Below are 20,470 nucleotides of genomic sequence, written 5' to 3'. Positions count from 1 at the left end.
CTTCTGGGTGACATCTTTAGTTTGAACTTATCACTAATAATAACATTAATAATAACATAATATTTAGTCTGAAAGTCACTGATACTAAAAGCAAAAGGCCGCAAATGTGATCTCCCACTCACAGATATGTAATAATTACAATCTAATATTCTGGTCTCATTTCTTTGTCTGGTTTGTTTTATTTGCTTTCAGGACTTTTTTAAATTTCTGATGATGTTTGAGTTATGTAAAAATACAAAATTGTAAAACTTATAAAGCTTGAAGCACCTCTGCAACAAGAAACTGTCTATTATTAGATTAAAGTCCTGGTTTGGTGCAGTATAGAAATAATGTTGCTACGGAAGATGTTCTATCTTGCTGAGGTGGCAAAGGTACAGACATTTTTGTATTTATGTAGAAGTACAGATACTTGAGTTAAAAAATACTCCAGTAAAAGTTGCAGTACTGATTCTACTTCTTTACTCAAGTAAAAGTGAAAAGGTACAGTCTCTGAAATGTACTCAAAGTAAGAAAGCAAAACGTATTATTCACAGGGAGAATGACTAATATTTTATTGTAAGATTATACTATATGTGATATTAACTGCACACAAACAGTTTGTGTGTTTGCTGATGTTTGTTGGGCTGGGTGAAAATGTGTACAAATGTTACGTTGTGTAGAAACATTACTCATGTTTATTCCTCTAGAAGCTCGACTACAACATATGGACACATGCACTCGGCCCAGTTTTACCTGCTAAGTATAAACGCTATAAATGATACTGCTGAGCCTGAAGTAACGGGCCTGCTTTGAAAATGTAAGGAGTAGAAAGTACAGATCTGTGTTAAAAATGTTGGGAGTAAAAGTAAAAAGTTGTCAGAAAAAATAATATTCATGTAAAGTACAGATAACTGAAAGTGCTGCTGACATGCAGTAACAAAGTATTTGTACTTCATTACTTCCCACCTCTGTATCTTAGCTTTCTGCTAAGATGTTTTCAGTCTTTGTAATTCACATTATTGTCATTGTTTTGAGACTTTGGTTTAAACCTGCTACTGAAAAAGTGTAAACGTGTGTTACTAAATGAATATAACACGAGTTGTAATATGTACTATAAGCATTAAAATGATGAATAATGTATCTAAACCTTTTTACTCCTGTTCGTAGAATTGGTGGTGCAGCAGCAGAAGCTGCAGGAAGTATTCAGAGGATCGAGTTTCTGTGGACCTGAAACAGAGACGCCAACCATCCTAGACTGTATTTCAGTCCCACATCAGAAGATGCAGGATCTCCATAACAATGGTTGGAGATTGCTACAAAAACCATCTTCCCTGTCTTGCTCTTCAAGCAAGCAAAAACAAAACATGTTCTTTTTCTTGGTTCAACCTGACAAACCTTTGCCATCGTATTTTATCACATGTGCAGGTTTCCATAAGCTCACGCTGGTCAACATGTGGTACGGCTCTCTGCGGCCTTTTTTCAATCCTGAGGAGAACATCACCATGGAGCCCACCGTCACTGATGGCAGCCAAAGGTAAAAGTTTAACCCACTGTCATGTGTTATCCATAAAGTTGTGACTGTGATGTAAAAAGATGGGACTTTTCAGCAAACATTGACATTTGATAAAATGAAAATTTCAATATAATTTACAGCACTGCAGTTTATGTTCACGTTTATATGGAGGATTATTCTGGAGTTATGTGAGAGAAGTAACTCCCGGGCAAAAGGCTTTAAAACCTGATTTGTTGAAATAATTCTTTTAGATGAATTTCGACTGGGTATTTGGTGCATATAGTTTTTAATGAAATTGCAGTTAATTTAGACCATGTTTCAAAGCAACTGTCCCAATAAGCACCTGGATCATTTATTCCCATTTAACACTCTGCATATCACTGGCTTGCATTAGCTGTTTATAGCCAACAGTCTGTATTGTTGATCATTTTTGGATAAAGTTTCAAAGAAAATACATTACTTTCTCTTATATTTTGATTAGTGTGAAGATTTAAGACAAAATCTAAGACTTTAGACAATATGCCACATATTTTGTTGATGACATCAAAGCATTAAAACACTGTGGTTTTAAGTGAGCCGCAGCACTCTTCACTATGAGAATGCCTGGCCTAGATGCATTTCAGCATGACTTGCTTCTTGATTTCAATCTAATATTATGATTCTTGCTAAAGTCCAATTTAATGATTTGAAAGCTTTATACTGACTCGGAGCTGAAGAATAGCCATCGTGGCTCATCAAATATCAGCTTATAAACTGTATAATTTCAATTCAGCTGAATAAAGAAGTAAAGCTCAGAACAGCAGCAGCAGGTCAGCTAACCTGTGACTTATTAGTAGTTGAGGCATTTCCCCATGTTGCCCACAACACCAGTATACAGGTATACAGTATCTCCACCTCCCATGCTTGAAAACCACCAAATTACAATCAGTTATTACTCAAGGTTTTAGCTTTATCTGTCAAAATGAAAAATTACAGCTGTATATTTATGTAAACTTTTTCATGAAAACTAAAGATACAGTTATTGGCTTCAGAGTGAGAAGCTGGAGAAACCAGTGAACTTGTGCATTGTAAAATTTCTCTGTTTATTTCAGTACAGAAATGGTTATAGCTTAGTCAGTTAGCTTTTTGCTGAGGTTGTAAATGACTATTTTCCTGTTTTAATAATACACCAAATACTTTTTTAATGTTGGGAACCAAGACATCAAGGAATTTCAAAGTGATACAGGATACACTAATCCAGTGTGCTATAGAAATTTTAATGCTCTAGTTGAAAAAAGAAAACCTGGCTGGTATTACATTATTATATAAAAAATGTATTGCTAGACTGCATCAAGTTTTTTTCACCTTATAACCTATTTTTTTATTTTAAGAATTTCACACTGTACACAGATGTAAAAATAATTACATCCCTTACAAAAGTACACCATTTATCTTGATTCAAGTTTGATTAAAATAATATTAAAACACTGGATCATTTATTATTATAATATAAAAATAGAGAGAACATGCACACACACACACACACACACACACACACACATTGACATTCTTGATGAGCTTCATGAGGTCGTCATCTGTAATGTTTTCCAAAAGTCTTGAAGGACTCAAATTCGATTCTTGGTCAAATAACACGTACACGGCCTGTTTGGGGTCACTGACCTTTTCAAAAATAAATGATGGTCCAACTAAACGCAAACCAGGATGGCATGTTGCTGCAAGATTTTGTGTTAGCCATGCTGGCTCAGTGTGTGTTCATAACATCATAACAACAATCCTCCTCCTCCATGCTTCATGATGGAAACCATGCATGTAGAGACCATCCATTTACTGTTTCTGCGTTGCACGAAGACACGGCGGGTGAACTACTCTGCAGGAGGAGACAACAAATTAATGATGACTCAGAATGGTTTAGAATAACAGTCAACTTGCTGTTTTCTTTGAAATTTATATACCTCACATCCATAGCCAATTTAGAATCAGCAATTAACCTAACACGCATATGAACCCACACAGGCACAGGGAGATGCAAACTCCATGCAGAGAGGTCCCAGCTGACCGGGCAATTCAATCAGATAGCCTCCTTTCTCTGAAGCAACGTGCTAAATACTGAACAATTATGTTCTAGTCAAATCTACTATTTTATAATAAAGGTGATTAATTTCTGACTTCTCAGAGAAGCCCGGTGTGCTGGCTCAAATTTGGGTAAAAATGTGAATTCAGATCAATGATTTCAGTAATTTTTAAACAAACAGATGGCTCAACATCAAGTTTTATTGACTGGTACCCTCAAAACACGGACTCAGCATTAACAGTACTGAGGCAACCCCAGAATCCTGGCTTTTGAAGTTGAGTTACAAAGAAAAAGGCGTAGTTGAAACTGTCCAGTAGGCTCACTCTCATAAGCAATTCAGTCTTAGTTTGACGCTTATTACTCACATGTGTTAAGTACAATAATAATCCCCATGTTTCCTGTTTTACTTTGAAAGTCTGTGTCTAATGTCAGTGTATGTAGTTTCACTTTCCCTGTCCTGTCATTAGGTTCATGTGTATCAGCTGTTCCCCCTCATGTGTTTCCACTTCCCTTGATCATCTCTTATGTGTATTTAGTCTCTGGCTGTGTCCCAATTCAGGGTCTGCACGCTTGAAGTACGCGCACTACGCGTACTACGTACGGTGCATACTATAAGTACGAGAAGTGCGGAAGTGAGAGGCTTGTGAAATGGGACGGTCTAGCCTACGTAGCGCTGTTCAGGTTGCCTAGCAACCATGATACTAACCGCGAGAAACGTCTCATACAGCTGTGTTTGACAGAAATGAAGGAGAAAAAATGTTTTGTTGGTCATTCATTTTTGTCATGACATCACTTTGATTAGTTGAGTATCTGAGGATATATATATATATATATATATATATACAAAAAAACAAACAAACACCCAGCACGCCCCTGCGGGCGGTTTATCCTTCAAGCTCGGGTCCTCTACCAGAGGCCTGGGAGCTTGAGGGTCCTGCGCAGTATCTTAGCTGTTCCCAGGACTGCGCTCTTCTGGACAGAGATCTCCGATGTCATTCCCGGGATCTGCTATATTTTCTCATTTATTGTTTTTTCTTTATTTGTATTACTTTCTACATTGTAGATACATACCAAAGACATCAACTATATGAAGCAAGATATATGGAATTATGTAGCAAAGAAACAATTGATGAATAACTCTAAATATGTCTTATATTTTAGATTTCTGAAAGTAGCTGCCCTTTGCTTTGTTGACAGCGGTACAAACCCTTGGCCTTCTCTCAATGAGCTTCATGACGTAGTCACCTGAACTCGATTTCACTTCACAGGTGTGCCTTGTGAGGGTTTAGTTGTTGCCTTCTTAATGGAGCTGGGACCATCAGTTGTGTTGTATTTGACAACTGTTAGAATTCATATTATGGCAAGAACCAATCAGCTACGTAAAAAAAGGACAGTCCATCATCACTTTAACAACTGAAGGTCAGTGAGTCGAAAAATTGCTAAAACTTTGAATATGTCCCCAAGTGCAGTCGCAAAAACCATCAAGCACTATGACAAAACTGGCTCACATGAGGACCGCTGCAGGAAAGGAAGACCCAGAGTCCCTCTGCTGCTGAGGATACGTTCTTCCGAGTCACCAGCCTCAGAAATCACAAGTTAACGGCACCTCAGATTAATGCCACACAGAGTTCCAGTAGCAGACACATCTCTACATCAGCTGTTCAGAGCAGACTGTGTGAATCAGGCCTTTATGGTCAAATAGCTGCTGAGAAACCACGACTAAGGAAAAGCAACAAGTAGAAGAGATTTGTTTGGGCCAAGAAACACAAGAAATGGATATTAGACCTGTGGACATCTGTGCTTTGGTCTGATGAGTCCAAATTTGAGCTCTTTGGTTCCACCTGTGTGACACAGAAACGGGGAAATGGATGATCTCTACATGCATGGCTCCCATCATGAAGCATGGAGGAGGAGGAATGTTATTATGATGGTGCTTTGCTGGTGACACTGTTGACACACTGTGCCTTCAACATTGAAGGCACACTGAACCATCATAGCTACCACAGCATCCTGACCAAGAAGAAGAGTGATGGAGTGCTGCGCCACATAGCCTGGCCTCCCGTCACCAGACCTAATTCCAGTGGAGATGGTTTGGGATGAGATGGACTGCAGAGTGAAGGCAAAAGGGCCAACAGGTGCTCAGCATCTCTGGGAACTCCTTCAAGACTGTTGGAAACCATTTCAGGTGACGACCTCATGAAGCTCATCGAGAGAATGCCAAGAGCGTGCAAAGCAGTAGTCAAAGCAACAGGGTGGCTATTTTGAAGAATCTAAAATATAAAACATGTTTTTTCATGTTATTTCACACTTTTTGTTTAATACATACATATGTGTTCATTCATAGTTTTGATGCCTTCAGTTAGAATCTAAAATGTAAATAGTCATGATAGTCAAAAACAGAAAAAACATCATATTAAAAGGTGTAGCTCTCTCTTTATAGTTAACAAGACCAGAAAAGGCTCCAAAAAAAGAGTCCTTATCTGCTTGAATGCATTGCAAAATAGCAGAAAATCTATATGAAATAATCTGTATAATAATATATAATACACTTTTATTTTAAAAATGCGCTGCATTCAGAAGCATTTCAACAGTAACATTCCCAGAGTAACTGACAGAACATGGCAGCATTTCTAAATGGTAAATGGTCTGTATTTGTATAGCGCTTTACTTAGTCACTAAGGACCCCAAAGCGCTTTACACATCCACCCATTCACACACACATTCACACACTGGTGATGGCAGCTACATTGTAGCCACAGCTGCCCTGGGGTGCACTGACAGAGGCGAGGCTGCCGGACACTGGCGCCACCGGGCCCTCTGACCACCACCAGTAGGCAACGGGTGAAGTGTCTTGCCCAAGGACACAACGACCGAGACTGTCAATTCAATTCAATTCAATTCAATTTTATTTATATAGCGCCAAATCACAACAAAAGTCACCTCAAGGCGCTTCATAGATACAGAGAAAAACCCAACAATCATGTGACCCCCTATGAGCAGCACTTTGGCGACAGTTGGAAGGAAAAACTCCCTTTTAACAGGAAGAAACCTCCAGCAGAACCAGGCTCAGGGAGGGGCGGGGCCATCTGCTGTGATTGGTTGGGGTGAGAAAAGGAAGACAGGATAAAGACATGCTGTGGAAGAGAGACAGAGGTTAATAACAGATATGATTCAATGCAGAGAGGTCTGTTAACACATAGTGAGTGAGAAAGGTGACTGGAAAGGAAAAACTCAATGCATCATGGGAATCCCCGGCAGCCTACGTCTATTGCAGCATAACTAAGGGAGGATTCAGGGTCACCTGGTCCAGCCCTAACTATATGCTTTAGCAAAAAGGAAAGTTTGAAGCCTAATCTTGAAAGTAGAGATAGTGTCTGTCTCCTGAATCCAAACTGGAAGATGGTTTCACAGAAGAGGGGCCTGAAAACTGAAGGCTCTGCCTCCCATTCTACTTTTAAATACTCTAGGAACAACAAGTAGGCCTGCAGAGCGAGAGCGAAGTGCTCTAATAGGGTGATATGGTACTACAAGGTCATTAAGATAAGATGGGGCCTGATTATTTAAGAGCTTGTATGTGAGGAGCAGGATTTTGAATTCTGGATTTAACAGGAAGCCAAAACAGGAGAAATCTGCTTTCTCTTTCTAGTCCCTGTCAGGACTCTTGCTGCAGCATTTTGGATTAGCTGAAGGCTTTTCAGGGAGTTTTTAGGACTTCCTGATAATAATGAATTACAGTCGTCCAGCCTGGAAGTAATAAATGCATAAACTAGTTTTTCAGCGTCACTCTGAGACAGGATATTTCTAACTTTAGAGATGTTGCACAAATGGAAGAACGCAGTCTTACATATTTGTTTAATATGTGCATTGAAGGACATGTCCTGGTCAAAAATGACTCCAAGGTTCCTCACAGCATTACTGGAGGCCAAGGTAATGCCATCCAGAGTAAGAATCTGGTTAGATACCATATTTCTAAGCTTTTCAGGGCCGAGTACAATAACCTCAGTTTGATCTGAATTAAGAAGCAGAAAGTTAGCGGCCATCCAGGTCTTTATGTCTTTAAGACATTCCTGCAGTTTAACTCATTGGTGTGTGTTATCTGGCTTCATGCACAGATAGAGCTGGGTGTCATCTGCATAGCAGTGTAAATGTATGCTATGTCTTCTAATGATGCTGCCTAAGGGAAGCATGTATAATGTAAACAGAATTGGTCCTAGCACTGAACCCTGTGGAACTCCATAATTAACCTCAGTGTGTGAAGAGGACTCTCCATTTACATGCACAAACTGGAGTCTATTAGATAGATATGATACAAACCACTGCAGTGCAGTACCTGTAATACCTACAGCATGTTCTAATCGCTCTAATAGGATATTATGGTCGACAGTATCGAACGCTGCACTGAGGTCTAGCAGGACAAGCACAGAGATGAGTCCACTGTCAGAGGCCATAAGAAGATCATTTGTAACCTTCACTAAAGCTGTTTCTGTGCTGTGATGAGCTCTGAAACCTGACTGAAACTCTTCAAATAAACCATTCCTCTGCAGATGATCTGTTAGCTGTTTGACAACTGCTCTTTCAAGGATGTTTGATATGAAAGGAAGGTTGGCCTATAATTAGCTAAGACTGCTGGGTCTAGAGATGGCTGTCGGAGCCGGGGCTCAAACCGGCAACCTTCCGATTACAAGGCGAACTCCCAAATCTTGAGCCACGATCGCCCAACATTTCTACATACTGTTCTGTTGAAATTTCATCCTCAGGTTATTTAATTCAGTTTTTTTTTTTTGTACAGCACCAAATCACAACAGCAGTAGATTTATCTTGTAAGGTAAAGACCTTACAAACGTACAAAGATTCATCAGTATTTGTTTCAGATAAAAGGTTTTGGTGCCTGTTCTTTATACTTGGTTCTACCTTGTGTGCTTTCACTGTGAGAATTCACAATCTTTTGTGCCAAACCAGGTATTTAGGCACCATCTTGGGTTCTTCAGTCATTTCTACCACAGTACTGGGAGATGACCAACCAGTTAGCATGGCAGTTCGCTTCCAGCTCCAACATAGAGTACAGGTCAACAAAATCTCTCTATTTTCTGCTAACTGTACATGTCTACCATTTTTTATAACTATATTCATATTTCTCATATGTTCTACAGAATCCAGATGGTACTGTGTATGATCCCGTGTGTGCCTTCTGGGATTTTAATCTAACGTAAGTAAAAATTACAGGTTTTTTTTAAGGATTTGTATTTTGAATTTCTTTAAATTCCCCATAAAACCAGAATAAATGTAATTTTTTAATCAAAAATGGGGATGTACATATGTAAATTGTGTTTGTTGAATAAATTGTGTCTTATTAGCCCAGACGCTGGTGGGTGGTGGAATACCAAGGGCTGTGAAATAGTGTCCAAGCAGTATGGATATACTGTGTGCTACTGCAACCACACCACCAACTTTGCATTACTGCTGCAGGTGTATGAAGCCCAGGTAATATTCCTCTACTCAGCTGTCACGGCTGTGGTACTCTGGATTTTATTTGTGCTTTCATCTTCACTATGAGCTATTAATACAACATTTGCTCTGTGTGTGTGTGCGTGTGTGTGTGTGTGTCTGTAAATGGGTGTTACTGTGTCAGAGGAGCCCAGAGAATGAAAAAGCTCTGCAGGTGCTGACGTTCATTGGCTGTGGAGTGTCTCTGTGTGGCCTCCTCTTCACCTTCATCCTCTTCATCTCCGTGGGGTGAGTCACAAACGTCACAGAGTGCACTCTGTAAAGCATCAAGGGTGAAAAGCATTTCATATAACCCTGCTAGATTCCCATCAATAAATGGAGCGGAAAAAAGCAGAACATTGTGCTCTGTAGATGTGTGAACAGCATCGCAGTAAAACTTTTTTAATCCCGAGAACTGCTGTAAGAGCTTTGCTCACATATTTTTACTGTGTGTCCTTGCGTGTGTGTGTTTGTACAGTGTCCCTAAATCAGACCGCACAACTGTCCATAAGAACCTTATAGTTGCTCTGGGAGTGGCTGAGCTGCTGTTGATGTGCAGCAGTTGGGCTTCTGAAAACGAGGTGAGTCTTTGCATATAATTGAACACATCAAGTGTTTTAAAAATAAAAATACATGAAATTAAATCAAGCAATTTCTAAATCCTGAGAACTTTGTAACTTTATGTTCTTAATATTTACTGGCAAACCCAGCTGGGGTTTAAGGAAGAGCAAATGAATATCCCCCATTTAAAAACAAAGAAAAATCCTGTTTGGACACCCAAGTGGAAAATATCTGAATTTTTATAGGTCATTTAGAGCGATATCAGCATCAGTGTTGATCCTAATCCTACGCTATCAGAATGTGGATTTTGTAAAAAGCTTTTTGCTCTTAATAAATTGATAATTTATTATTAATTGTTTATTGATAATTGCTTTATCTGAAACATTTAAGTGTGAAGAATATGCAAATAACGAAGATTTTTTTCACTACATTTCATATTTAAATGAATAAAATGATGTTTGTCATGTGGTTATGTTTCAGTTTGTATTCCTTTTATGTCAGAGTCTAAAAGACTCAATCGCGGACTCAGAATGAAGTTTGGTGAACTTATTTACAGTGGCTGGAAACGGTGGGCTTGAGCTGAGAGACGTGGAACATGGATGCACATGTTGCAAACAAACAAACTGTGACAGGGTTAATTAGAAAGTCGATCTCAAATGTTCCGATGTAATTAGGAGAGAGTTTGCGGGATTCAGTCTGTACCTAAAACGCTTGCTGGAAAGCCAAACCTTTTGACCAGGTGAGTAACGCGGTTCAAGTGTCCTACCGCGATGCGCACATTGTTTATTCTGCTCTTTCGTCCAGAGCAGGGCTGTTTGTGTCGCCCTCCTGAGTTGCCAACACCTGCCGAGATGGTGTTAAACAGGTGGTACCAAACACTCACCTTCCACAGAGGGCAACAAGAATCACTGATAGCCTATCAATAGCGGGAGCCCAGTCGCTGAGGATGTCAGGGAGTTATGCGCATACTCGACCCAGGCCAACCTGGAGTTCCACCTGGGAACTCCAGGTGTATGGAAGAGAGGCCTGCAGCTCCTGATTTGTCCTCTGCACCTGACCATTAGTCTCTGGGTGAAATCTGGGCTCCCAGAATGGAGCAGAACTCTTTCCTCACCTGTGAGGCAAAGTGAGAGCCACAGTCTGACACGATGCAGCTGGAGCCCATCATCAGTCATTAGCTGGGCCATCTCCAGTGCGGATGGCACTTTGGGTGATAAAATGGGTTGTTTAGAAAAGTGGTCAACAGTAGTGAGGATAATTATGTTACCTGCTGAAGGAGGAAGGGCGGTGATGAAGTCCAGAGACATGTGGGTCCAATGCCCCAAGAGGAATCCTGCGGGCATGGAACTGGAAGCCTTACTTTGGACACACGCCTGACAAGCTGACACATACTCCCGGTCATCCTTTTTGAGGGAAGGCCACCAAAACAAACATTGCAGGAAAATTATCATGCAGTCCAAGTCTGGATAGCACGTGAACCTGGCCGCATGCCACCAATGGATGACCTGGGATCAAACTGAGGATGGGTCGTTACCTGGATCAGGGAACCTGGGACTCGCTCTCCCACATCAGAAATCCAGCGATACAGGCGGCGATAATATAGTGGTCTCCTCTGCAGAGGCATCCAAGGGCAAGAACTGACAGAAAAGGGCATCGGGTCTGACGTTCCAAGAGTCGGGTCTGTGAGTAAAAACACAGCTAACTGATCCGGAATTAAAACAGGACTACAACAGTTCAAAATCAGGACTACTGAGGACTTAACCAAGACAGAACCAGAATCAGAACTAGATGATAGCAGCACTAAAAATCATCATAGACCTGCACTACACTTATTTTTTAATTCTACCAAAGTACAATATTTAGATTGAGAAAAGTTTATATAATTATTTATCCTTGTTGTGCAAACAAGCCTGCAGAACTTAATAAATATAGAATTTGAAAAATAGCAAACCTAAAAAGAAACACTAGGTACGAGATACATGAGGACCTGTGATACGGTGATACTTCTGGTAAACAACCATTTGACTAACATGTGAGTCTCACCTGCTCTTGTTCATCTCTGTTCCTCTCTCTCCCTCTTTGTGCTGAAAATCATCAAATATACAGTTGAAACCAGATATTTACTCTTCAGATAAAAACACTTTTTTAATTGTAACATCAAATCAGACTAAATGTTTATTTTTTTAGATTGATAAATATAAAAAACATGTTTGTTAACTTTATTCTGAGCCACACTTATGGAGCTCCACAGTTCTCTTCCTGGTGTTTTGGTTGACATCTCTTGATGTTCCCATGTCACAGAAACAGGCTCTGTGTTTTGCCTTGTATGCATCCACAGCTGTGCCACCAGTTTACTCACATGGACTCTACGAACCTATCAGAAGCTTCTTCAGCTCAGGATGGAATCGTCTGCAGTTTCTTATTAATTAACATTAAACTTAGTGTACATGTACTCCTAAATTTGAAAGTGATAAAAACAGAAGCTCTGTCTCTCTTTATTCGGACATTTAACTAATTCGAAAGATATTTCAATATTTATTTACCCAAAACAAAACAAGTTTACTTTAAATTGATGTTGTACAGTAAAAAAACTGTTCTTGTGTTTTCCATAAAGTGTAAATATCTGGTTTCAGCTGTGAATATACTGCTGTGTTGAAGTTCCTCTTGTTTTGCATAGAAATATACTGAACAACATACAAAGCATAATATATAAAATAACATCTACCTGAGTTTTTCTTTGAAAGAAGCTCCTTATGTCCATTGTTGTGTTCATCAGTACACAACTGAAACGCTTTGTTTAGCCGTGGAGGGAAACAACTGAAAATATGAAATAAACACATGTAAGCTGAGACTCTCTAAAGAAACAGCTTTGTTGTTGTTCGGCTTTTCATTTCGCCATTTGTTGATTCACTTGAAGAGCGAGTAACGTAATATTGGTCAAGTGATCAGTTTGATATCAATCTTTCGTGATTCACCGTCATATTTACATTATTTGTACGGTACGAATGATTTGCTTTGGTACCTGGTCGAACTTCAGTTCTCTGTCTGCCTGGCTGCGTTTCTCCAACAGCGCACTCGCAGGCAGCAGCTGCCCCGCCCCCTCGCTCAGTCGCTTACTGTCTGAGCTCGGATCATACCAATATCAGGGGGGATTCACGCACAGTCGTAAATTCCCACAGTGTGCACTATGTGCTTCGAATATTGTGTGTAGTTTTTGCTTTATACAGTTGTCAGCCAGGCATCTAACTATGAAAAAATTACACTCCAAAAGACCCCGGGCTTCTGACAAAACAACCCGGGCTTAAGCCCATTAAGCCACACCCCCGCTCCGCCCCTGGCTAATCATATGTGCGGGCCAGTTGATTACTACCTGGATCTGCCTGGATCTATTTATAGTCTGATCAGTGACTCAGCAGAGAAAGTGCACTGCAGTAAATGATATAAGTGCATGTTATGACTTCATGCTGTGAGTAGTCTGTGAGCATAGCAGAAATATACAGCCATGTGTCATTAGCACAATTTTTAAGTATAACCATTAACCAGTAATTAATGGCTATGTTTTATGAAAATCTGCAAAGACATGACCAACAAAATCGTTTTCATCCATGACTCAGGGAGGTAATTAACAATGCAGCTCAGCCCACAGCTCACCTTTGCTTTTGTATTCCTTAAATCCTGCAGACAGCATGCTTCCTGGTGACTGCACTACTTCATCTCTTATTCATGGCTTCTTTTTCCTGGATGCTGGTGGAGGGCTTGCTACTGTGGAGTAAAGTCGTGTCTGTCAATATCAGCGAGGACCGCAGGATGAAAGTCTACTATGCCATTGGCTGGGGTAAACTCTAATCTCACTGAAGCAGCTTGTCAAGTTTCAGTCTGGTTTATGACATTCAGAAAGAAACATTCATTCTAAAAACTTAATATCAGATTAGAAACTCAGAGTGTCGCCATTGAGTGAGTGGCAACAAGTCCAACAAGGATTAATTCCATTTCATCATCTTTAAATAAAATCTTTTCAAATCAACTTTACAATATCACAAAACTTTATAACAGTTAATTCTCAAATAAACTCCTGATAATGGCAGAAAGACTCTTCATCTTCCCAAATCTTCAAATATTTACTAGTTATGGGAAGTTTGGCTCTCTTCAGAGAGCCGGCTCTTGTGGCACGGCTCCCAAATGGCTCTTAATTTGTTATCATCTGTAGCCTCATATTTTAGCTTTATTTGGCAAATATGAATGCTTTGTGTGTTGATAAACCCTTTTGCATTTAGCGTTTTTATGAGAAGCCTTATAATTGCCTAATTTAGTGTATTTGTTCTGTTTCAAAAGCAGGATTCTTACAAATCCACTGAACAGAAGCAGAACAAACTCAGCAGTCTGTCCTCAGTGCAGGCTGACATTCAGAAAACTCAGAAGCCTCAGCTTGGATGGGCTGATGTGATTTCTCCTCTTAGTATCTGCTTCTTTAAACTGCAGCCAGATGCTGCTTCATTTGCTGCTGTCAGTTATATGTATGTGTTTCTGCGATGCACTCGCACTCTCCTCCTCACCGCTGTCCTCGTCTCACTCACTGACTGAGGGGTAGTGACGCAATCCTGAAATATTTATACTTCCGTTACCAGCGTTTCATGTTTCAGGATCAATTCCTATATGAAAATGTAAATATCTATCTTGATTAAATTTGTTTTTAATCGTAAATATGACATCCAGACAAAAGTAAACTCTGCAATTAGCGGGATAGTCGGAAACACCCTGTTAATAGGAACTACAATCGCCTCCCGCCTCTCATTCATGTGCGTGCTACGCCTCCGCAAGAGTGGGAGCCAATGAGAAACCCGAGTCACAAAACATTAGAGCACAAAACGCACAGTCTTGACTTGTTCACAGATCATAGCTGCGTTTACGTTCAGCATAGAAGTGATGCTGTGTGTGATGGATGTGGGAAGACAGTTAATACAAAGAGCCGATGCTTTTGTGCACATCACTAATATTCACCAAAGTGGCCTTAATGATAGTAAAGTGTTCACTTTGTTGAGTGGGCTCAGTGTAGCATAAACAACATTTAGCAGCATAAATACAACAAGAATGGTCGTGTATGTTAAACAGACAGTTAGTTTTGGTTTGGTTGGCTCTCCTTACAAACTCACCTTTTGGGCTATTTGTGCATTATTTAAATGTAATAACTGCAAAGTCCGTCACAGTCTTTCAGCAGTCTGAATGACATTTTGACGAAATTTGTATTAACAACAAAAATAGGTACAGCTGCTTTAACAACAGTGTCAAATTATTCTGTCTATAAAGTGGTTCCTCAAAGGATACAGATAATCTAACCACAGAGAGAGTACACGTTTATTGTTTCTGTGCGTTCACAAATCCCTGACAAGGTCACTTTTAAAGCTACATTACGTAGTTCAGCTGCTACAAGAATAAGACAATGATTGGGAAGAAGACTGAGTTAACTAGCTTTACTTTGAGTCTAGAGAAGATGCTGCTACATTAAAAGTGTAAAATGTAGACGTCACTGTAGCACATAGTGGCCACTAAGTAGTTCTGCTTATGTTTCTTTGTCCAACTTTCATTCCTTTCAAACATGTGCTCATGTCTGCTGTCACTAGATACCACTACGGCACAGAAGTCATCCAACAACCAAACTGTGTTTTGATCTGTAGCTTGGCTCAGCTGGTACTGGTGGCCAGTGAAACTGTGAAAGATGTGCAGAAGCAGAATGATGGCGAGCCCTGATGTTGTCTAAAGCCACATGTTACACATGCTTACAGTAGTTAATCAGTCAAACTGCAGATGAACTCTTTTATATTCTAGACATGATTCCTACTAAATAGCAAACAAACCAAACAAAACAAGTTTCCTGCACCTGACTTTCAAACTTCCCAGATCCATCTGTGAGTCTGCGTGTTTTGTCATATGATGAGAAGTGAAGCACAAACAGTTTTCAGGTGTTCCTCTCATCTCTCCATGCAGATGTGCAGAGTTACCCTTCAGAGGAGACATTCAGTGGGACAGGCTTCATAGCGCTCCTCTGTTGAAGCAACGTCTTTAAACGTGTCGCCTCTGTGACACCAGCACAGCAAGGCTGGTATAGTTCAGCACGATAAACTAAAAACTACAAGTAAAAACAGAACTTTAGAAACAAAACTTTCATATTATGGAATTACAAAAGTAAATAATTTAAAATTAGAGGAAATATCTTTGGATTTGGTCTTTGTGTGAAGAACTGGCGTGAGAGAGCGTTGGCGCACATTGAGGATGAGACGTGACATCTGTTGTGTCTTTTATAACTTCTTATAAAATTTCCTTGAAAAATGCACACATTATAATAAAAATGATGTATTTAAAAACCGAACACTAACATACTAATAATGTAATATACCACACCAAACTGAGACAAAAATCCCAAAACCAATTTAATAAGCACAAAAAACTGTAAATGAAGTAAAAATATAGAACTATAACTATAACTCATAGTATTATTTGATATGCAGTTGTTCTGCTATTAAACTGTTTTCAGGTGTGCCTGTTCTGGTTGTTGGGGTAACCCTGGTGATATCCATGGACAAATACAAAGCAGACGATCATTGCTGGCTCAATGTGAAGACCGATACAATCTGGGCCTTTGTGGGACCTGTGATATTTGTCTTGACAGTATGTAATCTTATTTTTGCTGTATCTGTCCCTGATTTTCATTCTATTCAGTATCTTTATTGGCCAAGCAAACAAAATTTCATGTCGCACATTTTGTTCCAAATTTCATGAAAGTTTATAGATGGTAAATGGCCTGCATTTGTATAGCGCTTTTCTAGTCCTTAAGGACCCCAAAGCGCTTCACACTACATTCAGTCATCCACCCATTCACACACACATTCACACACTGGTGATGGCAGCTACATTGTAGCCACAGCCACCCTGGGGCGCACTGACAGAGGCGAGGCTGCCGGACACTGGCACCACCGGGCCCTCTGACCACCACCATCACCATGATGTAATAAATCTTAGACATAATCTGACAGAATGCTGTTGCCATAATTAAGCCAACAGTAACCACATAAGTAACTATCCTTATACTAAAAAATTAGAGATCATCTATTGTTACTAACAGAGTCGTTTTTAACAGTAGAAGGTTCAAGTGATGTGAGATTGAAAAGAAAGTTTACAAAAAATAACATTTTTATTTGTAGCCACTTATATCCTGATGAAGAGACTTTACACTTTGTCTTATGTGTCTGTTTGTGTGGTGTTTTTTATGTTTTTTAAGAATATTTAAATGTGTTACATATAAGTTCCCATTCTTTTCAATCACTTCATTTTATAAGGTTAAAACACCGCAATATTAGAGGAGAATATTATCATCCAAAAGATCAAATGATTCCCTATGAGACAGTGGGAAGGAAGAACCCGCTTTTAATGGGAAGACTTCAACAGATCCAGGCTCAGGGAGGGAAACACAGAGTCACCAAACCAAACACAAACTGGAGAGTAGACAAAAATGACATCACAATGCATCAACAAGGAGCTGCAAAGAACCTGCTACTCAAATGTGGGGGCAAAAAATGCAAATTTTATATTTTTAAAAGATTATTAAAAATGCTTTATGACAAAATGCATTTATTTGGTTTGCCTATTCATACGGTAAATTTTACTAATAGAAATACAAATATATAAACAAATACCTGGATGTCTTAATGAGAGTATCAGGTCATTCTGGATTTGTTGCAGAATCATAACAGTGAGTGTTTCCTTAATTTGTATATTCTGTTCCCTCCACCTGACAGAGGCGAGGAGCTGTGCAAACTGAAATCACGTACACTGCATTCACTGAATGCTGTTTGCTGTGATTTGATTTCCTGCAGCCTGAGCAGAAGGGGAACATCTCCCTCCTCCTCATGTGAGCTGGAGGCCAAGTGGTTCTGCAGTGGCACGTCTTGTGTTTGCCGGAGGCCGTGTTGATGCTGTTGTCCTCTGCCTGCAGGTCAATGCGGTTGTGCTGTGTCGGGTTGTCATGGTGACTGTTTCCAGCGCTCGTCGCCGTGCTAAGATGCTCAGTCCAAGCTCAGCATCAAAGATGCAAACCTATGACCTTACCTGGTGAGATACAATAAAGTTTGTAGCACTCTCTGTCACTCCCTCTCCTCCTGCTTTTTCTGTGCTCTCCTACGATTTTTTTTCTTCTGTTGTCTGGCCAAACTCGCTCTGCCTCTCTCTCTCTTCACACAGATACACACAAGCTTGCTATTTTCTTTTTGGTTGAGCAACCCATGATGAATAGAGACAGTGTGAGAGACGGGGAGTTTACTGTGGGAGTTGTAAGTGCTTATCAGCTTAACACCTGGGCCCTGCACAATTGTTTCTGTGTGTGTGTGTGTGTGTGTGTGTGTGTGTGCGTGCGTGCGTGCGTGCGTGCGTGCGTGTGCGTGCGGTTGCTACAACTTTGCTACAACTGTTATTCTTTAAAGCACTTTTCTTTAGAATTTCTCCTCACATTAAAGGACCGGATTGTTCCCTTCTCCTATTTAGCATTTCTGTTCCTATCAAGTCCTCTTAAAATTAGGATACCTGAAAAAATGAGTTCCCCACCAGGATTGGAAGAGGCACAGAGGAAGAGGACAGCCAAACGCTCTCTGTAGATGTCGTACAGTACGGTGTTTGTTCGTTTTATGTAACAGTCATTGTTGCCCTTAAAGTTGTGGCAGAAACAACAAAGTGTTGTTGTCCTGCTACACTAACTGTTAATTACATACATGTAAAAATGTATTAGTCTTCCAAATGCTGAGCAGCAAACACGACTTCCACCCAGTTCTGTTGCAGTGCTACAGTTAAACTTAGTAGCTCTGCTACGATATGCTTTTTTCTTTTCCTGTTAAAATGCAGATCTGTGGTGAGTTTTTGTTGTTTTTTTACGTAAATATTATTTCAGACACAGTCGAGTTTTCATTTTCTGGACAAAATGAATCCAAACCATTTGATGTTTACCCCCTTAATATCCACTCTTTCATCATCGACCGGTTTAAGGTGTGTCTTTTGTTTTAGGCCCAAATAAACGTTACTTTTTTAAACCGTGCAAATATATTTCCCATTACATCCTATAAATGTTAGTTTTCTGCTTCCAATTAAGCAGATATTCTTTAAAAAGTGGTTAAGATGTTAAAATCATTACAGGTAGGGAAGAAATTATTATTTAATGCACATCTACATGTACCTGTAGATATTTTATATGTAGAATGTGTGGGCATTCTTCAGTAATGTGCTTGTCAGAGGATAATGCACAGGTCAAAATATTACAATTAGAAAGTCTTGCTGTCTGAAGGAGAAACTGGGATCTCACATATTTTACCTGATGATAATTTCAGATTCAGGTAAACAAAATGCTTCAACCCAGCATCAAGCAGCTCTCTTCCTTTTTATCTCAGCCCAAAGCTGTTTCCCCCTCTCGCTCTCGCTGTCTCTTCGTTCCCTCACAAACAGACTGAAAGTCTGTGCCAGTGTTACGTCAATTGAAGAGATTAGAGGGAAAACGACTTTCAAAAATAAAAGGGAAGAGAGTGTTGGCTTTGTCCTTGCAGACACAGTGTAGTCTGAAAACTCAATCTCTCTACCCAGGTGCAGCAGTGTGACAACAATAGTGGTTTGAACAAAGGCAACCTCTTCTGCCTTGCCCCATGAAATGGTTATTGGCCGTATAAGCACCGGGATCATTGAAAGAAAGATTGCAAAGGAACAGGAGCATGACTGTGGTAGGCGGTAAAATCTTTAGCTATGGAGAGATCTTTGATGAGAATTCAAGGAGGAAATATCTGAGAAGAAAATGTCATCAAAATAACTTGAAAACTCCGCTCTGCTTGTTCCTTCTGTCTGTCCTCAAGTTTTATAACAGGGTTAACAAAGAGAAAGAAAAGTACTCAGGAATCAACACAAGGTGAATTTTCTTTCATAGGTGTGAGACCTCGAGCTCATCTTTGCACACACCCGGTGTTCATGGATGTTTCATGTACATGTGTGCTTGCAGGGCTGTGACCCGTCCAGTTCTGATCCTGCTGCCTGTCCTGGGTCTGACCTGGCTGTGTGGCGTGCTTGTCCATCTGTCTGTGGTAGTTGCCTATATTTTCATTGCTCTCAACTCCTTCCAGGTAAGCAAAGCCCCAGCTCTTTGCATATTGCTGTAATATTAGTGGTTACTTGCAAAAGGAAACAAAACAGCAGCTGAATTGTGTTCATTTAGACCAGGGCTGCCCAATCCCAGTCCTCGAGAGCTACTATCCTGCAGCTTTTAGATGCATCCCTACTCCAACACAGCTGAATCAAATGGTTTGATTACCTCTTCAGCATGCCATCGTGTTTGGCAAAGGCCTGATAACAAGCCATTCATTTGATTCAGCTGTGTTGGAGTAGGGATGCATCTAAAAGCTGCAGGATAGTAGCTCTCGAGGACTGGGATTGGGCAGCCCTGATTTAGACAATGTGTCGATGTGATATATAATCTTTCTTCTTCATTTACTCAGAGAGGAGAATTCAAATTACATCATTCATTTAGACTTTTGATGCCAAAAGCCACACTTCTGGCTTTATGACGTGCACATGTCATCTACAGGAGAGGCTCTTAAATGAGTAAATGGCATACAGAAACATATAATACACAAGCTCAGCGTGATGAAACATTAATAAAACACACCACAGAGGTCTTTGGACCAAACAGCACAGAGGACTCCCTGAAGGTAACTGCCCAATGAGATGCTCTCAGATAACCGCATACTTCAAATGATACAACAAAGAGACAATAACAAGTATTGGTTGTTTTGTATGGTTAGAAAGCAGAGGTGTAACTGTAGACTGTCTTGTGAAAAGTAACA

At 40.0% G+C, this 20,470-nt stretch overlaps 1 protein-coding gene across 2 annotated transcripts in view; it reads left to right on the top strand.

Annotated features, from left to right (window-relative positions):
* Window positions 1-20,470, top strand: part of adgrd2 (adhesion G protein-coupled receptor D2) — a 56,129-nt gene that overhangs the window by 16,414 nt on the left and 19,245 nt on the right. Inside the window, exons 9-19 of one of the 2 annotated variants that reach the window (XM_085424323.1) lie at window positions 1,147-1,281; window positions 1,405-1,513; window positions 8,523-8,628; window positions 8,714-8,769; window positions 8,918-9,044; window positions 9,193-9,296; window positions 9,526-9,628; window positions 13,290-13,443; window positions 16,138-16,271; window positions 17,596-17,711; window positions 19,630-19,750. In XM_085424323.1, the coding sequence (XP_085280449.1) occupies window positions 1,147-1,281; window positions 1,405-1,513; window positions 8,523-8,628; window positions 8,714-8,769; window positions 8,918-9,044; window positions 9,193-9,296; window positions 9,526-9,628; window positions 13,290-13,443; window positions 16,138-16,271; window positions 17,596-17,711; window positions 19,630-19,750 (1,265 nt within the window). Of the gene's footprint in view, window positions 1-1,146; window positions 1,282-1,404; window positions 1,514-8,522; window positions 8,629-8,713; window positions 8,770-8,917; window positions 9,045-9,192; window positions 9,297-9,525; window positions 9,629-13,289; window positions 13,444-16,137; window positions 16,272-17,595; window positions 17,712-17,840; window positions 18,473-19,629; window positions 19,751-20,470 lie in introns of those variants that run through there. The other variant, XM_085424324.1, reaches the window with a different exon arrangement.

Source organism: Rhamphochromis longiceps, linkage group LG12, assembly GCF_057381845.1.
Source record: "Rhamphochromis longiceps isolate RC_006_pf linkage group LG12, R_longiceps_female_GT1.1, whole genome shotgun sequence".
Taxonomy (NCBI): domain Eukaryota; kingdom Metazoa; phylum Chordata; class Actinopteri; order Cichliformes; family Cichlidae; genus Rhamphochromis; species Rhamphochromis longiceps.
This window is presented reverse-complemented; position numbering and strand designations above follow the sequence as displayed.